Genomic DNA, 17,618 nt, shown 5'->3' with positions numbered 1-17,618 from the left:
CACACACACACACACACACACACACACACACACACACACACACACACCTGAGTCAATATGTTCCAACGGCTTGCATTAAGCAGCAGCTCCTTAAACATACTCTTTTAAAAGAAAGATGACAAATGATACGGTGACACACACAAAAGTTTTGAAGTCAAATTAGCTCCATGGCCGCAGGGCACACTTTGTTTATGCGAAATGTTAATCAAGACGAAGTCACACCCAGAAACAGGTGCACGGCAGAGAGAAATCACTCCCTGCGTGGGTGTGGCCTGGCAAAAGAAGAAGAGAAGTGTAGAGTAGTAGGAGAGATAAGGACGTAAACGAAGCCAATTCACGAGAAAGAAGGAAGAAAAGAAAATTAGAGAAGTGTGAGAGAAGAAGCCCATCCCATGTAGTGAGGACAAGTGACAAGCCCGCTGACATTCCTGGCGAGGCGGCAAGCATGTCCTGGGGCTACTAGTGAGACAGGCATGCATGTCATGTCTTTGTGTCCCTCGGTGGAGGGACAGAACACCACCAGAGGCCTCAGGCCAGGGAGCATTCCTAATCCCTCAGGCTAATTAAAAGCGAATGTGTGTAATAATGTGCAATCCGTGTGTGTTTTTTGACGATGAGGATGGAAGTTAACTTACCAAGCGCCGACGTCCCCTCTGCTGTCTGTCGTGTAGTCGTTCATGCGGTTGAGCAGAGCGCCGTAAACCTCTGCGACGTTCTCCGAGCACAGAGCGGAGTCTGGGGAGCCGTGGGCACAGACGACCTTCACAACCACTCTGATGGAGGGTGAAAAAGAAATGCGTATTTAAAAAAGAAAAAAAGACTCCAAAAGGTTCACCAGAGGCGATAACAGAAGCTGATGACCTGGGGAAATGAGAAACAGTTAGAATTTTGAGGGTAAATGCAAGACAAAGTTTAGAGAAACCAATGGACGGACACGTCATTCAGGTCGTGCAGGTAGTCAGCTGGGTGTTTATTTTAGCATTACTGGCGACACAGCAAGCCAAGACAAAGAACAGAGGAGAGACGGCATAAGCCTGAACCATAACAACTAATTTAAGTAACAAAATAGGAAATAAGACAACAAAATGAATAAATGAAAGAGTATATACAAACTCACTGAGCAATTGCTCTGACTGCATCTCTTCTCGACTCTGTAAAAGTCCCCTCCTTCTGGCTGACAGTGCACATGTGTGTGAGGCCTTCAAGGATCTAACACACAGACACACACACACACACACACACACACACATCTAAATACTGAGGCAGTGAGTTTGTAAAATGGCTAGAAAACGTAAACATCCTCCAAATGTACCTGCTTCAGTTTTCCATGGATCATAAATCCTGGCAGACAGCCGAGGGCCAGTGCAGATCCACAACGAGTGAGCATCTGGTGACTCTTCAGCCCTTCAATGTACTGAGACACCAGGACATCTACAAACACACACACACGCGTGCCATGCAGAGATTACCTTCAAACTCAGCCACAAGTGTAACTAGTGGAACCAGGAAATAGTATTCAACTCACCCTGCATTTGGGAGTCCGCCGTGCCGAGCTCGGACTGGTAGTACTCCTCACACAAAGCGGACAAAGCCGACACGATGGCAACCTGCAGACAAAGCAAATGAGTAGTAAACGACAAATACTCTTACTGAATGAACAGCAGCAAATAAACAAATAGTGTCACTCTCAAGTATCAAAATGAAACATATGTTCATTTGAATGTAACATTTAACTCGTATTTAATCGGCAAAGTAAAAGGTAAACTGTGCATTCTCTTTGATCCATAATGTTACTTGCATCGTATAAAGAAAAGCTCACCATATTGGCATCCTTCACACTACTCTTGATGGTGTCGTCAATGAGCCACTGCCAGCCAGCTGAAGCAAAGTGTCACAACATTACAGACGTTGCGATGAAAATACAAAAGATTTAAAAGCATAAAAGCAAAAGTTAACTTACAGATGACGGGATCGTTCTTAAAAGGCATTTTGGACAGCGACATCTTTTCGATAAGACAGCACACTGTAGGGAAAAAAAATCAAGCTGATCACATCGACTGTATGGTGAGAACTTAGCACTGCTTATCGTCTTTCATCGTGTTTGTGCAACAACTCATTAAAACCAATCATTTGTTGTGCGGAAGCCATTTTTTTTCTAATTGCTGTTACTTACTTGCTGGCCTCATTAGCTCTCCACCAAAACCCCTGAAAACAAACGCAGAATTGTTATTTAAGACATTTTCAGAGATTTTTCAAACATGCTGCTAATAAACAATATCTCCTTCCCACCTACCTGTACTGTTTCCTGTCATTAAGCTGAAAGTAAGCCAACAAAATGAACGTCAGCAACAGTTTATTCAACTTGGAACATTTTTATGACGCTCGTTCAGGTACACGTACCGTGTGGTGAATGTTCTTTAATGCATCCACACATTCTGAAGAAATGATGTCCACCTCAGTCCTGTAGGACAAATACATGAGAGACTCATCCCAGTTCAAAGCATCAGTTCATAGAGCAGAGAACCAAATGATTCAAAATAAACTATAGTCGCTGCATCATCAGCAGACATATTGTGTTCTTGTCTGTTGCGCCACACAAAGCGTCATAGCCTTCTGTTCCTAGCCGCCTAGTAACAGCTCATCTTCACAGAGTACGACCACTGTTCAGGTAGAAGTTTTAAACAGGTGTATAGACTCGGACACCTGGGTATTAAAGTCTACCTGTTGGTCTGAAGGCCCAGTTTGTACAGAGCGTGTGTGATCTCTGCACATGCTAGGATGGCTCCATGGCGGCCATGGAGGTCAACACCCACTGCCACGGGCAACAGCTGTGGCAAAACTGACACAAAGAAGGGCGGGGGGGGGGGGAGAAGAGCAAATCTGATTATAGGTTTCAGACCATGTCCAAAAGGCACATCTCATTAGGAATCAGGCTTTCTCCACATCCTGCGGAACAGGTCCGGTGACATTGTTTACCTGTTGTAGCCATATAATCAGGAGCTTGAGGCGTCAGGTTGTGGAGTGCTTTGGTGGCGAGCTCTCGGATCACTCTGCAAAGCACATGTAAAGCATACGGCACTGTGGTCAGAACAACTACACCCCCCCGTATGTGGTGACATTTATGAAGACGGGCAAATACTTCAACTAATTTAACTTAAAGTGCACATCACCCAGAGAGCCTGTGTACTTTACAAGTCAGTAAGAAAACAAAACACAGGAGGTTACATGCAAAAGAACACACACACACACACACACACACACACACACACACACACACACACACACACACACACACACACACACACACACACACAAAAAACAAGTACGTACCCATCCCAGTGGTTGATCTTCATGGCTATCAAATGATCTATCATGGCCTTGGTGTACTCTGGGAAACTCGCTACATAGACACTTTGAAAACAGAAAAAAAGACAACTTTAGCTGCTGATGTCTACAGAAAATGAAAAGCAGCTTCAGACATCTCACTGTAAATCCCCCTCTCATCCTTTACTACATCTGCATTATGCTTTCTTTGTTGTGTGCAGTTCTACAGTCAGTCATACCCTGAGGCTAGCATCTTTCTCCATTTGTTCTGCTTGAATATTTGCTCCGCTGGTGGCGACACACTTCTGCTAAAGGTGACAATTCCTGAAAGGGTTTTGGAGCCGATGTTGATTTTGTTGCGATCAAAAAGGGTGGCCGAAGTTCATCATTGTATTTGAAACAACATATTCTTCACGAGCAGTAAACTGCACAGATATAGCGACATTAGTAATGGCTTTCGACAACAGATTTTAGCCACATTAACTTAGTTAAACTAAACTTTGCTATATTTAGTTGCATTCATTAAAAAGTTGCACATTTCTGGGTACTTCACTAACCAGAAATGATGTCTACACACAACTCTCCTTTGACCCCAGTGTATTTCTCTCTTTGGCCAACGGGACAGGAAGACGAGAAGAAAATCTTGTGGCCGCAAGTTCAGCCATGAAGTTGGACAGGTTTCTTTTTGTCAATGAGGAAGGATGGGACTCAACCTGTTCCCACCCATTTAATTATTCAGGCCAAAGTGCAGCTTCCCTTGATTACCGTGTGACTTGAGAAAATATGGCTGCCGATGTGCAGAATACACAGTTTCTTACCTGATGTTCAGATAGCAGTTGTTGAGATTCCCTACAGCGAAGTAGTCTGCTGCAGTCAAGATGTCAATACCGTGAGGAAACGTCCCCTGTGGACACACAAGCAAGCGACAAACAGCCGAGACGTGTTCAGTGCATTGTGTAGGAAACGGCCCACGCTGTCAAACACTGAGCGGATGAATCTGAGAAGGGGCGTAAGTGATTTAATTTTAGAATTAAAGTAATCTACGACATAAAGAGAGATTTATGGCTCAAGGACTGTTGGCTAATCAAATGTCTGCTGTGCCCTGTAGCGCTCGCTTTGCTTCAAAAGCTTTCACTAGCAAGGCAAGTTTGAGCAAGAGCCGAGTGATTGGCAGCAAATAAACATCAAATCATAGTAATTCAGCTACCCATAAATACACAAAGTAGTCACCAACCTGTCTGCCGACATTCTCCTGGAAGGCAGCCTGGAACAAAATGAGACGTAAAAGAAATTAACATCTGTCAATGTAACTGAAAATCTTTAATTAAGGATGTTGATCTGAGGACTTACGGAGGCCGCTCTGCGGCAGTTGACATTTCTGTCGAACACGGCTGTGATCACCAAAGAACTGCAGAGAGAAACACAAAGAGTATGAATGATCTGATAAAAGAAGTGGCCGTAGAATTGAGTGTTTTCAGTCACAGAATGCTTAAAAATTAACGTATAAAAAAGGTAGACAACGCCTATGTGCACATGACATGCACATAGGCGTGTTTGTTTTTTTGACAGTTAACCTTTTCAATATTTATTTGTTCTCCTTATTCTGTAACATAAACACTTTGGACCATTTTTATGCTTTGGTATCGTCCCTTTTTGCAGCTTTAATGCAGCGTAGATACTTTACATAGATATGTTTAACTTCTATACCTCTGTCCTGTAAGAGTCTCTCAACATCTCAATAATTAGTTACGGGTCAATGACGCAGATTGAAAGTGATGTTTAAATCTAGATTACATCATCACAGCGAAACTGTGACTGAGGTGCACATGTTCCTGGAAAGGCATGTAGTGCAGACGCAATATGATTAACCACGAGTCTGGAGCAATACTGGAAGTTGTGTCGGATTATGTTTTTCACCCCAATAATCACTCCTCTGTACGCTGTCTCGACAAGTCTCAGGAGGGTGTGTGAATGTCAGTTATTGAAGGAGGGGGTCAATTTACTTTCACACCACACGCAGTGACAGCCTGAGACCAACTGCTGTTGGCCTTGCTTGCTCTCCTCCCATGTTCCCTGTTTCCTAACAGCAAGACTCAGGCCTGGAGCTTTACTAACTGCCCCAGCCCTGAGGGCTTGGAAACAAAAAAAAAAACACTCCTGTTTGCAGTCTGGATAATGCCCCTACAGGATATTATTGAATTGTTTCTGTGGCTGATGCAACCAATAAGTGAACAGAGATATAACTCTGTGTGCGTGTGTGCCTCTAAGTCACTTAGTCACACATTTACAAAAGTAAGTTTTCTGTTATTGTCATCAAGTTGTGTTGAATAGAGCAGGAACCAGCTTGTCGGAGCGCTGCTGCCAAACGGCGACCGAAACCTACAGCAACAGACGAAACCTGGCAATCCTGTAGGCTAGGGAAAGGGAGGGTGTTGTCACGTCTGCTGATGGTAATGGAGTAGTCGCAGGGGTTCAAACTGACACTGCAGAGCTGGTCTGCACAGTCAGAGGCCACAGGTTCATACACGCAGGAGGAGGCAAACCGTTACTATTGACAAAGACCGAGCGTACGTCACTGGGTGATATAGCAGCCTGGCTGCCGAATAGAAGCGCATGTTTTAAGATGTTACTCAGTACTGTTCGGGCTGTCCCTACTGCGGAGCAAACTGCAAATAAAACTGTTTATTGACCCCTCCCAAAAAAAATTAGTCCCACTCTGGAGATAAATCATAAGCCCCTTACAGACATGCACCACTTCTGATAATCTGATGGTGATTTAAAAAGCGGTCACATGTCGGAATAAGCAACATGGCCACTTTTACGCAAAAGTCTTCGAGGAAATCTAGTAACGTGAATGAATTGATGAACGTTTTACACGCAGCATGTGAGCAAACAAGACAAAAACAAGTCCCAACTGCCATTCAATGAGAGTTATTCGATTCCAGGGAGCAGAATTGACTCTCTTATAACGTTAAAGAATTTAAATAATGCAAATAAGTTCACTTGTGTGTCTCTCTCTGCCAAATATCTCGTGAGCATGCAGCTCTTTGCCTTTTAAACCGGAGGTTGTCATGAAAATGAGTGTAAAAGTCGCCTGTGTGTTACTGGCAAAAAGCCAACAATTACACAGGTACATGGAGCCAGCAATGTTACAGATCACATGTTTTAAAACAGGGCTACGCAGGTTAGATCTTTTTTCTTAGAATGGCATTGTGTAATTAACATCTGCAGCCTACTTCAACATACACGTATCAGCTGGTTATGTGGGGACATGTAGGACTGATGTGGCTCAGAGAAACTGGTTTGAGGGAGTGAATGGCTCATAAAAATCTTACTGTTATTAAAACAGTTCATCCTGCTTTCATCTCTTGATTGTAGCTGCTACTTCTTGTTTAAACAGTAGAGGAACATATTTAGAGTCTGTACATACTGGTGGGATGGTATTATTGGCGGATAAGTCAACTCGTCACAAATACATTAGTCTCGAGGGTCGCAATTATGGCATACTGGTGATGTCATGCTGTGTAAATGTACAGTACATTCACAGGGAGGAAATGTGTTGGTATGATCAACAAACAGCAGCAGGAGATCAATTTAAACATCAGAACATTATCACAAGCCGATTGAGGTTTACCTGGCAATCTGAGTGACAAAGGGCTCCAGCTCTTTGGGTTCATAAGCTCTGGCGAATGACCAGCACACGTAGCAGGCAGCGTCCCGCACGTTGGAGCCGACGCTGCACGCGCCCCTCTTTTCGTCGTAGGTCAGGGATTTCACGATGAGCGGCACAACTGGACAGTAGACAGCAGACAAGGATGAAGAACAATAAATGAAACACAAGATCAAAGAACGATAGCCATGCCAATGAAAAAATGTAGCATGTACTGAGCACAATATTGCATACTGTGGTGAGGCATCAGACCCGAAACACAGCAGAAACTCTTTGACTACACAGAGTAACAACTAGCTGAATTAAGGTTGTGTGTGTGTGTGTGTGCTAGATGTAGTGTTTATTTTGAGATTAACATTTTAATGTTCCATACACTAAGCCTCCAAACTGTGGAAAGCAGTTCAGATTGTAGTAATGGCAATTTAAAGCAACTCGTTTGCAGCACTTTATTAGTTTTCTTCAACACAATAAACAAGATCAGCCCTAATTGAACCTGCATGTATGGATACGTCATGCCAGTCTTGCCAGCTTGCTCCTGGACTTCACTAGAAACGTGGCGCGCTGGTGGAAATCAACAGTATTTACAGTAATTGGAGGCCTGTGTGGTCATTTCCTCAAGAGACAGAGATGGTTAGAGACAGAAGGAGCGAGAGCCCCCACCTGACCCCGTCATGTAAATCATCGCTTGAGGCTTGACTAATATCAGGTACATCAATGTTGCCTGAGGGCCCTGCTGTTTGGGCTGAAGCCCCACCCACTAGTTAGACGACATCTCAACAGAGAGAGAGGAACTCCCCACACAACTAACCAAATACAGCACACACACACACTCTAGTCTGAACTTTTCACATATATTGGAGCGACCGTCCTGACTCGTGCTGGCTGAAGACGCCGGAGCAGCTCTCTGCAGGCGGAACACTGAGGAGAGGACACTGTTGCTACAACCGAAGCAGGTAATTTCCTCTTTCTCATCATCCCTTAAATTGACTTATTTAGAGCACTCCGTCAAAGACTTTGTGTCATTGGAAAAGAGCGTCTTTGTAAAGGTACCATGACCTAGTTTGTATAATATAGAGTTGGTATAAGCTGCGTACGCACCTGTTACTTATGCATTTGAATTAGCCCCTTCTTGACTGATTCACAGGTAATGCTTAAAAAAGACTAGTTACTAGTCACTTAGTTAGACAACTCTTTAAAAAAAAAAAAAAAAAAACACACCACCTGAGCTGAAACCAAATATATATATATTTTAGTTCAGTAAAAAAAAAAAAAAAAAAAAATCAGAAACTAAATGTTTTGACTGGATTCTATACACAGTTGGAGAGAAACGTTGTTATAAAAGGGATTTGAGTGAATTTCAGTCCTTAAGAAAGGAGTGGCTTTGCATGCTGCACAAACTTGAGTGACAACTTCTTGCGACAGCGCACGACAAGCAGGTTCCTCCACGCGGCACCCAGCAGCACTTAACTCACAGCTTTAGGAGAGGTTTCATTTCAAAAGGCTGAAACTGAAGCGGTTCAGACGTCTCCTGCTTCACCGTTTTTTAACAAAATGGCTTTATTTTAACGATTGCCTCGTAAAACAGTTATTTATCATACTTTTGCATCTTCAGAGCCGTTGAGCTCATCAAATGACGATTGGGAGGCTGAATGCATCCCGCAGGTGTAGTCATGGGAAGCAGGTGGCTTGTGGTTCCCACGCCGACAGCACAGAGTTTAGTAAGGTTGATAGAGAGAGCAAGTCTCTGCATGCCCTCTGGGTCTGCAGAGGCTGCGTTAGTCAGCGAGAAGCCTGCCCAACACCTGTCTGCCTAGCGCCTTAGCGGCTCTCTCGCTCTATAGGACAGACGAGTAGGGTGACATCAGGTCGGATAGACAGGTGGACGGTCAGGTAGAGGCGTTTTGTAGGCTGCTGCCAATCAACCAGAACCACACAAAGACAGGTGTGCACATATGCAAACATGTGGGTACGCTTTTGCATACAGTAGACAGGTGTTCCCCTATTTAACCATTTCTCTGTTTCTATTTCTAGTCCAGTGTGCAGCAACAGTTACAGAAATACATTAGCCTGAGGGTGCAGTGTTTTGTGCAGCGAGAGATTGTTTTTTTCTGCGCAAGCAGCTTAAAGGAACAAAAAAAAAAAGCCTCCCAATGAGAGCCTCCCTCCACCTGAACCAGTCAAACAACTCTATTAGCCTCTTTAGCTCAGTGGACATTTGGGTACAAAAGCTGCAATGATTCAGGAGTTTCTTTTATACACTTTAGTGTCACATTCCCAAATAACTTAAGAGCCTAAAAAAAACAAAACAACATCATTTGCTCATCTGTATTATGATGTATTTTTCTTTCAGAAAACATCCATTGGAATCAAGATGGAAACCCCTCAGGAACGCAAGCCGAAAAGGCCCCACTACATTCCTCGACCGCCAGGCAAGCCTTACAAGTACCATTGTTTCCAGTGTCCTTTCACCTGCAATGAAAAGTCCCATCTCTTCAACCACATGAAATATAACTTGTGCAAGAACTCCATCTCCCTGATGTCGCAGAAAAGTGGGCAAACGGCCCGACAGGTGAAGCCTGTATTACGGGAAGTCCCCAACAAGTCTAAGGACTGTCCGAGCCCCCCACCAGCAGAGCAGAACAATAGTTCCAAGAACCACGGTGCTGAGAGCAGAGATGACACAGAAGACGTAGACGTTGGGTGCGACAGTCCAGTCAATAAGGACAGCCAGAGTGTGACAAACTCAAATACTGCAATAGAGGGAGAGAACAACAATGAGAACAGGTCTCTGCCGCGCCTGTCTGCCTTCTCCCATGTCACACCCAAAAGTGATGGCGCAGAAGCCTTCAAGTCATCTGTGCAGCAGCCAGAGGACTCACAAGCTCCCGTTCCCACTTTCAACCACCCAGGCTTCCCATGGGGCACTTCTTCCATTCCCTTAAAACCATTCCCTCCTCCCATGATTCCCGACTACGCTCCTTATCTCCTGCCTGAGCGGCCCCTGTATCAACCATACTACCTCCCGGCAAACCACCACGCGAATGAGCCAAATCCTCCTCCTTTCCGGCCAGAGTTTATGGATCCCCAGAGGCCCGTGGTGCCGCAGCCCATCGCCCCGCTTCACCCCTCCCTCTTCCCCCCATACCCATACAGATACTGCCACCCTCTTCACTCGGGCCCCCCTCTGCATTTCACCCTGTACCGACCCCACGAGCTCTCCATGCCAATCCCAGGACAGAGATATCTCCCTTTGGATTTGTATGGGCCGGCCCTCGGGCCAAAGGATTATGACTTGTACGTGCATTCCCGGTCCAGTCTCGACAGCCTCAACACATCTACACAAGAGGAGAGCAGACACGGGCAAAGTGGAGACAAGGAAACCAGGCAGAGCCCGAAAGAGGGCTGTTCGGCGTTGGGGTCCCCTGACAGACCCAGTCACGCACACGTCATCCAGAAAGACACAGAAGCCCCGCACTACACTAACGAGAGCGACCCACAGGCCACCACGCAACCAGGACACACAGCTGCACCCGTTCAACCCGTCATAACCGACATGAGACTGGAGGAGTCTGCCAAAAGCTTGCTGCAGTTAAGAACTCTACATGTGGACGGAGGGTGAGTAAACATGTCCTGATCTTTATTCTTGGCTTAGCTGAGCTGCAGTGTGTTGTCTTTGTAATTAATGGAGGTCAGTCCTGTAACTGGTTATTGTCATCCTTTCAGATCGGCCGAGAGCAACAGGTATTCCTCTGAGCCATGTCCTGAAACAACACCAGACCGAGATGATGAGAACAGCAGAAAAGATTTGACCCCGCTGAACCTCTCGACGAGGAAGCAGGACAAAGAAAAGAGTCCATTTGAGCACAGGCCGAGGTGCTCAGACACAGAGCTGCCTCTGAACCTCAGCCTGCGAGCTTCTTATAGCGGCCCCGTGCACAGCACTGCCCCAAGCCTTTCAGAAGATCTTCAGACGAGGCCGGACACCGAGCTGGGTGAAGAACCATGTGACCAGAGGCAGACTGCGGCACTGGCACTCTGTCAGCTGGCCATTGCAACCTCCTCTTCGTGTGACTTTAGCGCCGCAGACAGGCCCTCAGAGGATTCCACAGACACTAGAAGTTCAGGCTCTCCGAAGAAGACCAGACACACAGCTATGGCTAAGAAAACTGGTGTGAAACGAGCAAACAGTGGCCAGGCTGATAGCAAGTGCCATAAACCAAACAAGAGAGCAAAAGCACCAGGATGGGCTCTGAGGAGGAGGAGGAGGAGGCCTCGCTGCTGCTAAACTCTGACTGTTGTAATTATTTGGTATGAAGCACAGAGCATCTCTAACCTTCAACCTAAACTTGAAAAGATCAATTTTATTGAACATAATTAATAATTAAAATGTCTACAGCACTGCCACAGGGTCAACTGTAAAAAAATAATTGTTAAATTCAAAGACTAGATTTGCATATTTTGTCTCGTTCTCACACCAAATGTGAAAAGCATTTTTTTTTAATATGGGACGTTGATATTGAAATCTGTACATTTTTGTAAGATGTGGTTAATGTATTGTAAATGTAAATATGTTGAATAAATAAAATGACCAGAACTGACTTAATTACACTCTTCCATGTATTTTATGATAACTATCTCAATGGGAATGTGTGGTCACATACCATCTGTCAACCTGGAAGGCAGCAGCAGGCCTCTCCTACCCAGTTCTGCCAGAGCCAGGCAGCCTCCATGCCAAGCATTGTCTGTTTCCTGGAAGCTTGAAAAAGAACATATATACACACACACACACACACTAGTGAAATATGCGGCTTCTTGAAAGAAAAAAAAAAAAGAAAAATAAATGATAAATGGCATAACGTAGCTGATGGAGAGAGCTAAAATGCCCCAAGCATGAACCTACCTGAAGCAGTCCAGCACTGATCCAACCACCTCATCTGCCAGCTCCTTGGGAAGCCTCCCAGTCACCCTTCCAATGCTGATGGGTTAAATAAAACAGATGGTTATTGTAACACATGGACCGATTTTGACATGAAGGATACAAAAGACAAGCAGCAGTGAGGAGGACTTGTTAGGTGACCCATGAACAGACAGTTACCCCTTTGCTGCAGACCAGCGCACAATAGTTTCCTTATCTTTCAGTCCTAACAGCAGATGCTCTGTAAAATAAAACCGCACATTTAAATTTCTGAGCAGCAGTAATGCTGCACAAGCGACTTAAACAGGGTGGAGGGTGAAACTGACCAATAACAGTCTCCACTTCCTCAGGAATGTCATAGTCCTCCTCCATGTCTCGTGCCTCCGCTACAGGAGTCGCAGCGGTAGAGACCGTCGTAGATTGGGACGCGGAAAGGTTTGCTGCTAGTGAGCGGTTGCCTCTCTGATACCTAAAAAAAACATGGATTTAAAGTTTATTTAAATGGCACTGTGGTTGGAGACCTAGTTTTACCAACATTAGATATAATGAGCTGGCGTTAGGTCTGACCTCCAAGCGGCCAAACGTGGCTTCAGGAAGGTGAGGCCAAGTCTCTGGATTAGTTTGACCCCGAGCTTCCTCAGCATGGCCTGGCTGCTCTCTGACAGACGTTTCTGCTCCAGGCACCGCATAACCGCAGGAGCTGGGGACGAATAAAGACGTCAATATTATCTGTTGGAACACCGTTATAACGAATACATTCTCACGATGTTGACAATTCAAAAATGTCAATATTTGCATTTCACAGGTAAACAAACAATAAATAATCCTGAATGCTATTGACAAGAGTCACATGTCAGCTATACGTCTGGAGAGTCTCTACAGAAAGTGCCACATGTAGTTGAATTGTAGATCATATTCAAGTATGGGAAGGCTTTGTTTTTATATCTCCCCTCCAGCATGGGCCGTTTAACTTAGTGTGCGAACACAAATAATTCTGTTAGCAAAACACAAAAGCAACTGAACAGAGACTACAATGTCACAATCACATGAGTTGGGAAATTCTGTTTTTGCTTTGACCTCCACTTTAGAGATTAGAGCAGATAAAAGGGGAAAGGGAACCAACCATACTGCAGGACGTCATCTCGTTTTCCATGTTTGAAGAGCGTTGCCTATGGGACAAAAACAAGATGACCAAAATCAGTTCAAGATACATAACAGCAGTAACATTTGGGAAGGCATCACACCTTTTTATTGCATTAACAAACACTCTCAAAAACTAAATTCATACTAGCTAATTTCTTGACAATTGTTTTTGTCCTTCCATCTTGATTCTTTGCAGCACTTTAACATCAATGCACACACACAAGAGTATGGGTCCTGTAGGTTGGCTGAACACAGAGAGACAGTTTTGAACGCCCTAAGCACCACATAGGCTGGAACGGGGTAACATGAATCACAAAGGAAAGCTTTCTAAACATCTTATGCAAGTTTAAGTGCCAATGATATGAACGTAATGTACTCGCTTGAGGGCTGCATTACACTTAGCCGACATTAAATGAAGCCTTGATTTGTAGTGAGAACAGGTGTAATGTGAGGGGCATCAGGGTGATTTCATTGGGACTAAATACTCTCGTCGCCATTCTCATTTGATGAAGAAGCGTTTATCTTGAAAGCAGTGGATTAAACTGACAGAAGTCGCTGGAAACAGCAGATCCCACACACGCAGCAGGTGCATTACACACCTGTCAAAACCACATTCGGCATTGTGTGAGACATACCAGTCATGTCAGCTCTTGTAAACCATCGTTGAATACAGCAGTGCACACAGATTACACTGGCTTCAGACACACGCAGAGACAGGTGGTGCATGACAACACTACAGGTTTGAGGGGGATCAGTGAGTAATATGTATGTTTACCAGAGACTGCAGGGCACCGTCCAGCACCATAATGTCTCTCATAGACTGATCATTGGTCTGGGATATAGCGGTCAGGCTCCAGTCCAAAAACTCTCCGAGGCACTTCTGCTTCACATCGGGGCGCGTCATGAACCTGTACAGTCACGTACAATGAAGACACACAAGCAGTGAAAAGGTTTCATGTGGAGAAACAAATTCAGACGCCAGTAAAGAGAGTCAAAGAGCAACCCTGCCCTCTACTGGCTGAAAACATAATTACAGTAACAATAACTTTATCTGGATCGTATTATGTATTTGATGCGAGTTGCCATATTTTCATAGAACTTTTTGGAGATTGGCCCGTGCTTTACATTCTAGACGTCTGGCCTTGACATATGCAACAAGCTTTTTGTTATTCTCCCAAATACACAGAATAATAATGATTAGTTGTACACTTCACGACCATAGCATACATTCAGTACAACAACACATGAAGGTGGATGATTGAAGATTAGAAGAGTGCACAACAGAGTTATGTGCACTCTTTTTTAATGCTTTTTAAGACCTCAACAAAGCAAATGCACTCTTTCCAGTCTATTAGGGCATGTCTATATGTTGTAAATCAATCACAATATTAAAACGGATATTTTTACAATACTGATTTTTATCTTGAGGAAACAAAATTATGCAAAAATCACATATAAAATATCTAAATGTGGAATGAACTGCAAACATCTGAGACAGAACTCCACGTAGCTACTTGTGTTAGCTTTTAATCACAGTCATTTCAACAACAGATATTTATTCAAAACATTTTACAAAATAAATATTCAATTTAATGCTATTGGTCAACCGTAGTGCACTTCAGTACCGATGGGGCCGTCACAACACTGAACACAGACAAACTCAAGTCCTGACTCCAAAACAGGCCTGAGAGTGACTGCGCAAAGACTAAGTCCAATAAAGCTACATTTTAAAAAGTTAAATATTATGAAAGCATCATCGTTATAATAAAATGAAATGGTTAATCGCCATCTTTCTTAGGGCAACGAGATTCCCAAAGCGGCCCTTCAGGAGCTCACACCTGCTCCTCATCTCGTCTTTTGTCCGTCGTTAAGGGTGTCGGACATTATGCTCGTTGACGTCGGCCTCCGGTGTTTTCGACATGTTTGCACTAACCTCTCAATCAAACTCGCTGGCGCGGTGACCGTCGTGGCCTCGCGCTAAAAAACGAAGACGGGCCGTGACGTCCAGAATCTAGCAAATATCAAAGAGATGAGGTCATAAAACATCACTTCTTCCTTAAATACCGCCGAGCTATCATTAGCTTAGCCTCATCTGGAATTAGTTGTTTACTTCCTCAATCCTGTAACCTGCAGGAAAAAAAATCGCGAGAGCAGGAAGCGCCCGCTGGAAAACAGGGCCAAAGATAGAGTCCAATAAAATGAGGCAACATCTGGACTGTGTCACGGACCAGGAACAGCTGATGTTATTCTCCTACACGTAGCATTAACTCAGGAGGGTAGAGTTTATATCTCATTGAGTTTTAAAATTCAAATGTGACATTTCCTTATTTCCAGGAGTAATGCATAACCAGGGTCCAGTACTGCAGATGAGAAATGAGTTGCCACTGATTTTGCGACGGCACTGACTTCATCAAAAAAGTAACTGAATTTGTTTTCGTTACGATAGTATTGATAGGTTCATACGAGTCTATCAACATCAGGAATGCTCAGGGTAAGACGTGGGGGATTTTGTGGCTGCAAAAATATATTCACGTTTTATAATGAATGTCGTCCGAGTAAAATTAAGTCCAGTCGTAAGTATTGAAAAACTAAAACCATTTTTTTTTTGTGTGAATTGTATTATTGTTCCAATGTTTCAAACTGTGATGTTTTTGGATACAACCACAATATGAAAATATGATGTATTACTACTTATGTGGTATTCATGCACTTACTTTGATACCAGTACAGATGCAGCATCCCGAGGACTATCACTGACGAGTAGGTAAGACTGGAACAAAAATACACGTGTTACTCGTAGTGTATGATAACATGACTGTAGCTCATCATCCCATTCTTAAACATTGAAGTAACTACAAACAAATCCACAAACACTAGCCAGGCTGAAAAAATCTGCTCAGATTTAAAGCTACTGGCACAGAATTACTGTTGTCAAAGATTTAGAAAGTTTATTCAGATGTTTTTGAAGATGAACAAATCCTGATAACAGAGTCAAGCCACTATGAGGAGTGAGACCTAGACATACAGTCCAATCTCTCTTACAAACAAAACAGCAAAATGGAATCAAAAGTGTATCATATGTTTAACTTGCCTTTGCAATAGCAAGAATGCGGTCCATGGTGGGCTCTCTGACCTTTCCACCATCTGACCCCAGATGACCATCCAGACGATAAAGGTCAAAGGGTATGAGGCAGGTCATGGACAGCCACAACAACAACATGTAGCGAGTTTCCCAAGTCTGGAACGAGTAGGTGGTAAAATGCACTATTGTTCAATGTTTGCTGAGGCGAACAACAACAAAAATTATATATGCAAACCTGTCTGAGGCAGATTTTTAGAGGCGTAATTGTGAAGGCCTGAATGATCATGTTTGCCTTCGATAAGTAAGGCCAATCTCACCTCAGAGTCCTTGGGATCCTGCTTGGACAACAGGTCCAGGACTGGCTGGACATCTGCCACCTCATGGGGGAGAAGCTGCATGAAGATTTTGTAGCCTCTGACCTGACCAGGTAAAAAATATATATATATATGTGAACTGAGTTAGCTGGATAACTTTCCTGTGTCAGTGAAATAAGAGTTTCTAGGTTGTACTCTGTGTAGTTCAGTCTGGTGAGTAGTAGTAGTAGTAGTAGTAGTACAACAGCGGTGAGGTAAAACCTGTGTTTGACTGACCTTACAGATGATGTAGAGAAACTTGAAGGCCAAATGAACCAATGAAGCAGGAGATGTTTCACTCCTCACCAACTCCAGTATCATGTCCAGCATCCATTCTATAACCAAATTGAACAGCAGCAATAATATATATATATATTATATATACACGTTCTTCATGTCAATCTACAGTACTGACACAGATTTATTTGAGACATATTGTACCTAAGTGTGGGTCCAGCAGATGAGGCTGCTCTTGATATCTGTTCATTATCACTGTGGGAGGAAATGGGCAGTGTGATGAATTGCGAGACTGAAAACAACCAAAGCACTGATTCATTTGTTTGTCTTCGTGGGTGATCATCTCACCTAAGAACCTCTGTGTGGCGGACTCGGTTGTCGCAATGTCGCCGTGGACCTCCAGTAGGCTGGAGAGGAGAGCTTTGGTCTCACTGCTCTCACTGAAGCCTCCCAACACGCACGTTTGAACGATGGACTCTCCTCCCTCACCACCGGGACATCCATTCTCAGTCTCCGACAAGGCCATTGTGCCGGGCTTCTACCTGCAAACACTGTCTTTGTTGCAGAGGCTGACGTTGGCGTTTGTTGTTATCACTTATGAACAAGTTAGCTAGCTAACATTAGCATTGACTAGCAACAGGGACGAACGTCAATTAAAAATGTAGCGGAGGAAATAACTAAATGTATTACACTTATAGCTACGACACTGGCTTGTTCTGGAGGGTATTGGCGTGAAAATGACTGGACGCAAACTGAAATGAATTTCACTGAACAATAGCGACGAAGGAGTCCCTCATTGCATCTTTCTTGGATGCGTAGCGGTTTGTACTCACATCCTGCCTCTGTACGGCGAGCGAGAAGGTTCCGACGTTCACGCCTATCGTAGGTCACGTG

The 17,618-nt window shown here is 44.0% G+C and overlaps 2 protein-coding genes across 3 annotated transcripts in view; one reads left to right on the top strand and one right to left on the bottom strand.

The window, feature by feature from the left end:
* Window positions 1-17,558, bottom strand: part of tbcd (tubulin folding cofactor D) — a 19,544-nt gene extending 1,986 nt beyond the window's left edge. The window contains exons 1-29 of the mRNA XM_031867650.1: window positions 17,073-17,558; window positions 16,929-16,979; window positions 16,725-16,822; window positions 16,452-16,553; window positions 16,144-16,290; window positions 15,767-15,822; window positions 13,828-13,960; window positions 13,033-13,078; window positions 12,477-12,609; window positions 12,236-12,378; window positions 12,090-12,150; window positions 11,895-11,969; window positions 11,656-11,750; window positions 6,959-7,115; window positions 4,675-4,732; window positions 4,559-4,588; window positions 4,143-4,228; window positions 3,331-3,411; window positions 2,977-3,050; window positions 2,722-2,839; window positions 2,401-2,461; window positions 2,294-2,316; window positions 2,174-2,205; window positions 1,961-2,023; window positions 1,820-1,878; window positions 1,526-1,607; window positions 1,313-1,431; window positions 1,118-1,209; window positions 636-773 (exon numbers count right to left, since the gene is read on the bottom strand). Of these exons, the coding sequence (XP_031723510.1) occupies window positions 636-773; window positions 1,118-1,209; window positions 1,313-1,431; window positions 1,526-1,607; window positions 1,820-1,878; window positions 1,961-2,023; window positions 2,174-2,205; window positions 2,294-2,316; window positions 2,401-2,461; window positions 2,722-2,839; window positions 2,977-3,050; window positions 3,331-3,411; window positions 4,143-4,228; window positions 4,559-4,588; window positions 4,675-4,732; window positions 6,959-7,115; window positions 11,656-11,750; window positions 11,895-11,969; window positions 12,090-12,150; window positions 12,236-12,378; window positions 12,477-12,609; window positions 13,033-13,078; window positions 13,828-13,960; window positions 15,767-15,822; window positions 16,144-16,290; window positions 16,452-16,553; window positions 16,725-16,822; window positions 16,929-16,979; window positions 17,073-17,250 (2,591 nt within the window). The 5' untranslated portion in view covers window positions 17,251-17,558. The remainder of the gene's footprint in view (window positions 1-635; window positions 774-1,117; window positions 1,210-1,312; window positions 1,432-1,525; window positions 1,608-1,819; window positions 1,879-1,960; window positions 2,024-2,173; window positions 2,206-2,293; window positions 2,317-2,400; window positions 2,462-2,721; window positions 2,840-2,976; window positions 3,051-3,330; window positions 3,412-4,142; window positions 4,229-4,558; window positions 4,589-4,674; window positions 4,733-6,958; window positions 7,116-11,655; window positions 11,751-11,894; window positions 11,970-12,089; window positions 12,151-12,235; window positions 12,379-12,476; window positions 12,610-13,032; window positions 13,079-13,827; window positions 13,961-15,766; window positions 15,823-16,143; window positions 16,291-16,451; window positions 16,554-16,724; window positions 16,823-16,928; window positions 16,980-17,072) is intronic.
* Window positions 3,297-12,262, top strand: znf750 (zinc finger protein 750). Of its 2 annotated transcripts, XM_031867657.1 has the most exons (3): window positions 3,297-7,947; window positions 9,345-10,609; window positions 10,718-12,262. In XM_031867657.1, exons 2-3 carry the CDS (start codon window positions 9,366-9,368, stop codon window positions 11,277-11,279), a joined length of 1,806 nt encoding a protein of 601 aa, XP_031723517.1. In that variant the 5' UTR covers window positions 3,297-7,947; window positions 9,345-9,365; the 3' UTR covers window positions 11,280-12,262. The 2 variants fall into 2 exon arrangements, with proteins under 2 accessions (XP_031723517.1, XP_031723518.1); XM_031867658.1 differs by lacking the exon at window positions 3,297-7,947 and having other exon boundaries at window positions 8,245-10,609.
* Window positions 17,559-17,618: the final 60 nt, after the last annotated feature.

This window comes from Anarrhichthys ocellatus, unplaced genomic scaffold, assembly GCF_004355925.1.
Source record: "Anarrhichthys ocellatus isolate YVR2014 unplaced genomic scaffold, GSC_Weel_1.0 scaffold40, whole genome shotgun sequence".
NCBI lineage: Eukaryota > Metazoa > Chordata > Actinopteri > Perciformes > Anarhichadidae > Anarrhichthys > Anarrhichthys ocellatus.
The sequence above is the reverse complement of the archived record's forward strand: the minus strand, read 5'-3'. Positions and strand labels throughout refer to the sequence as shown.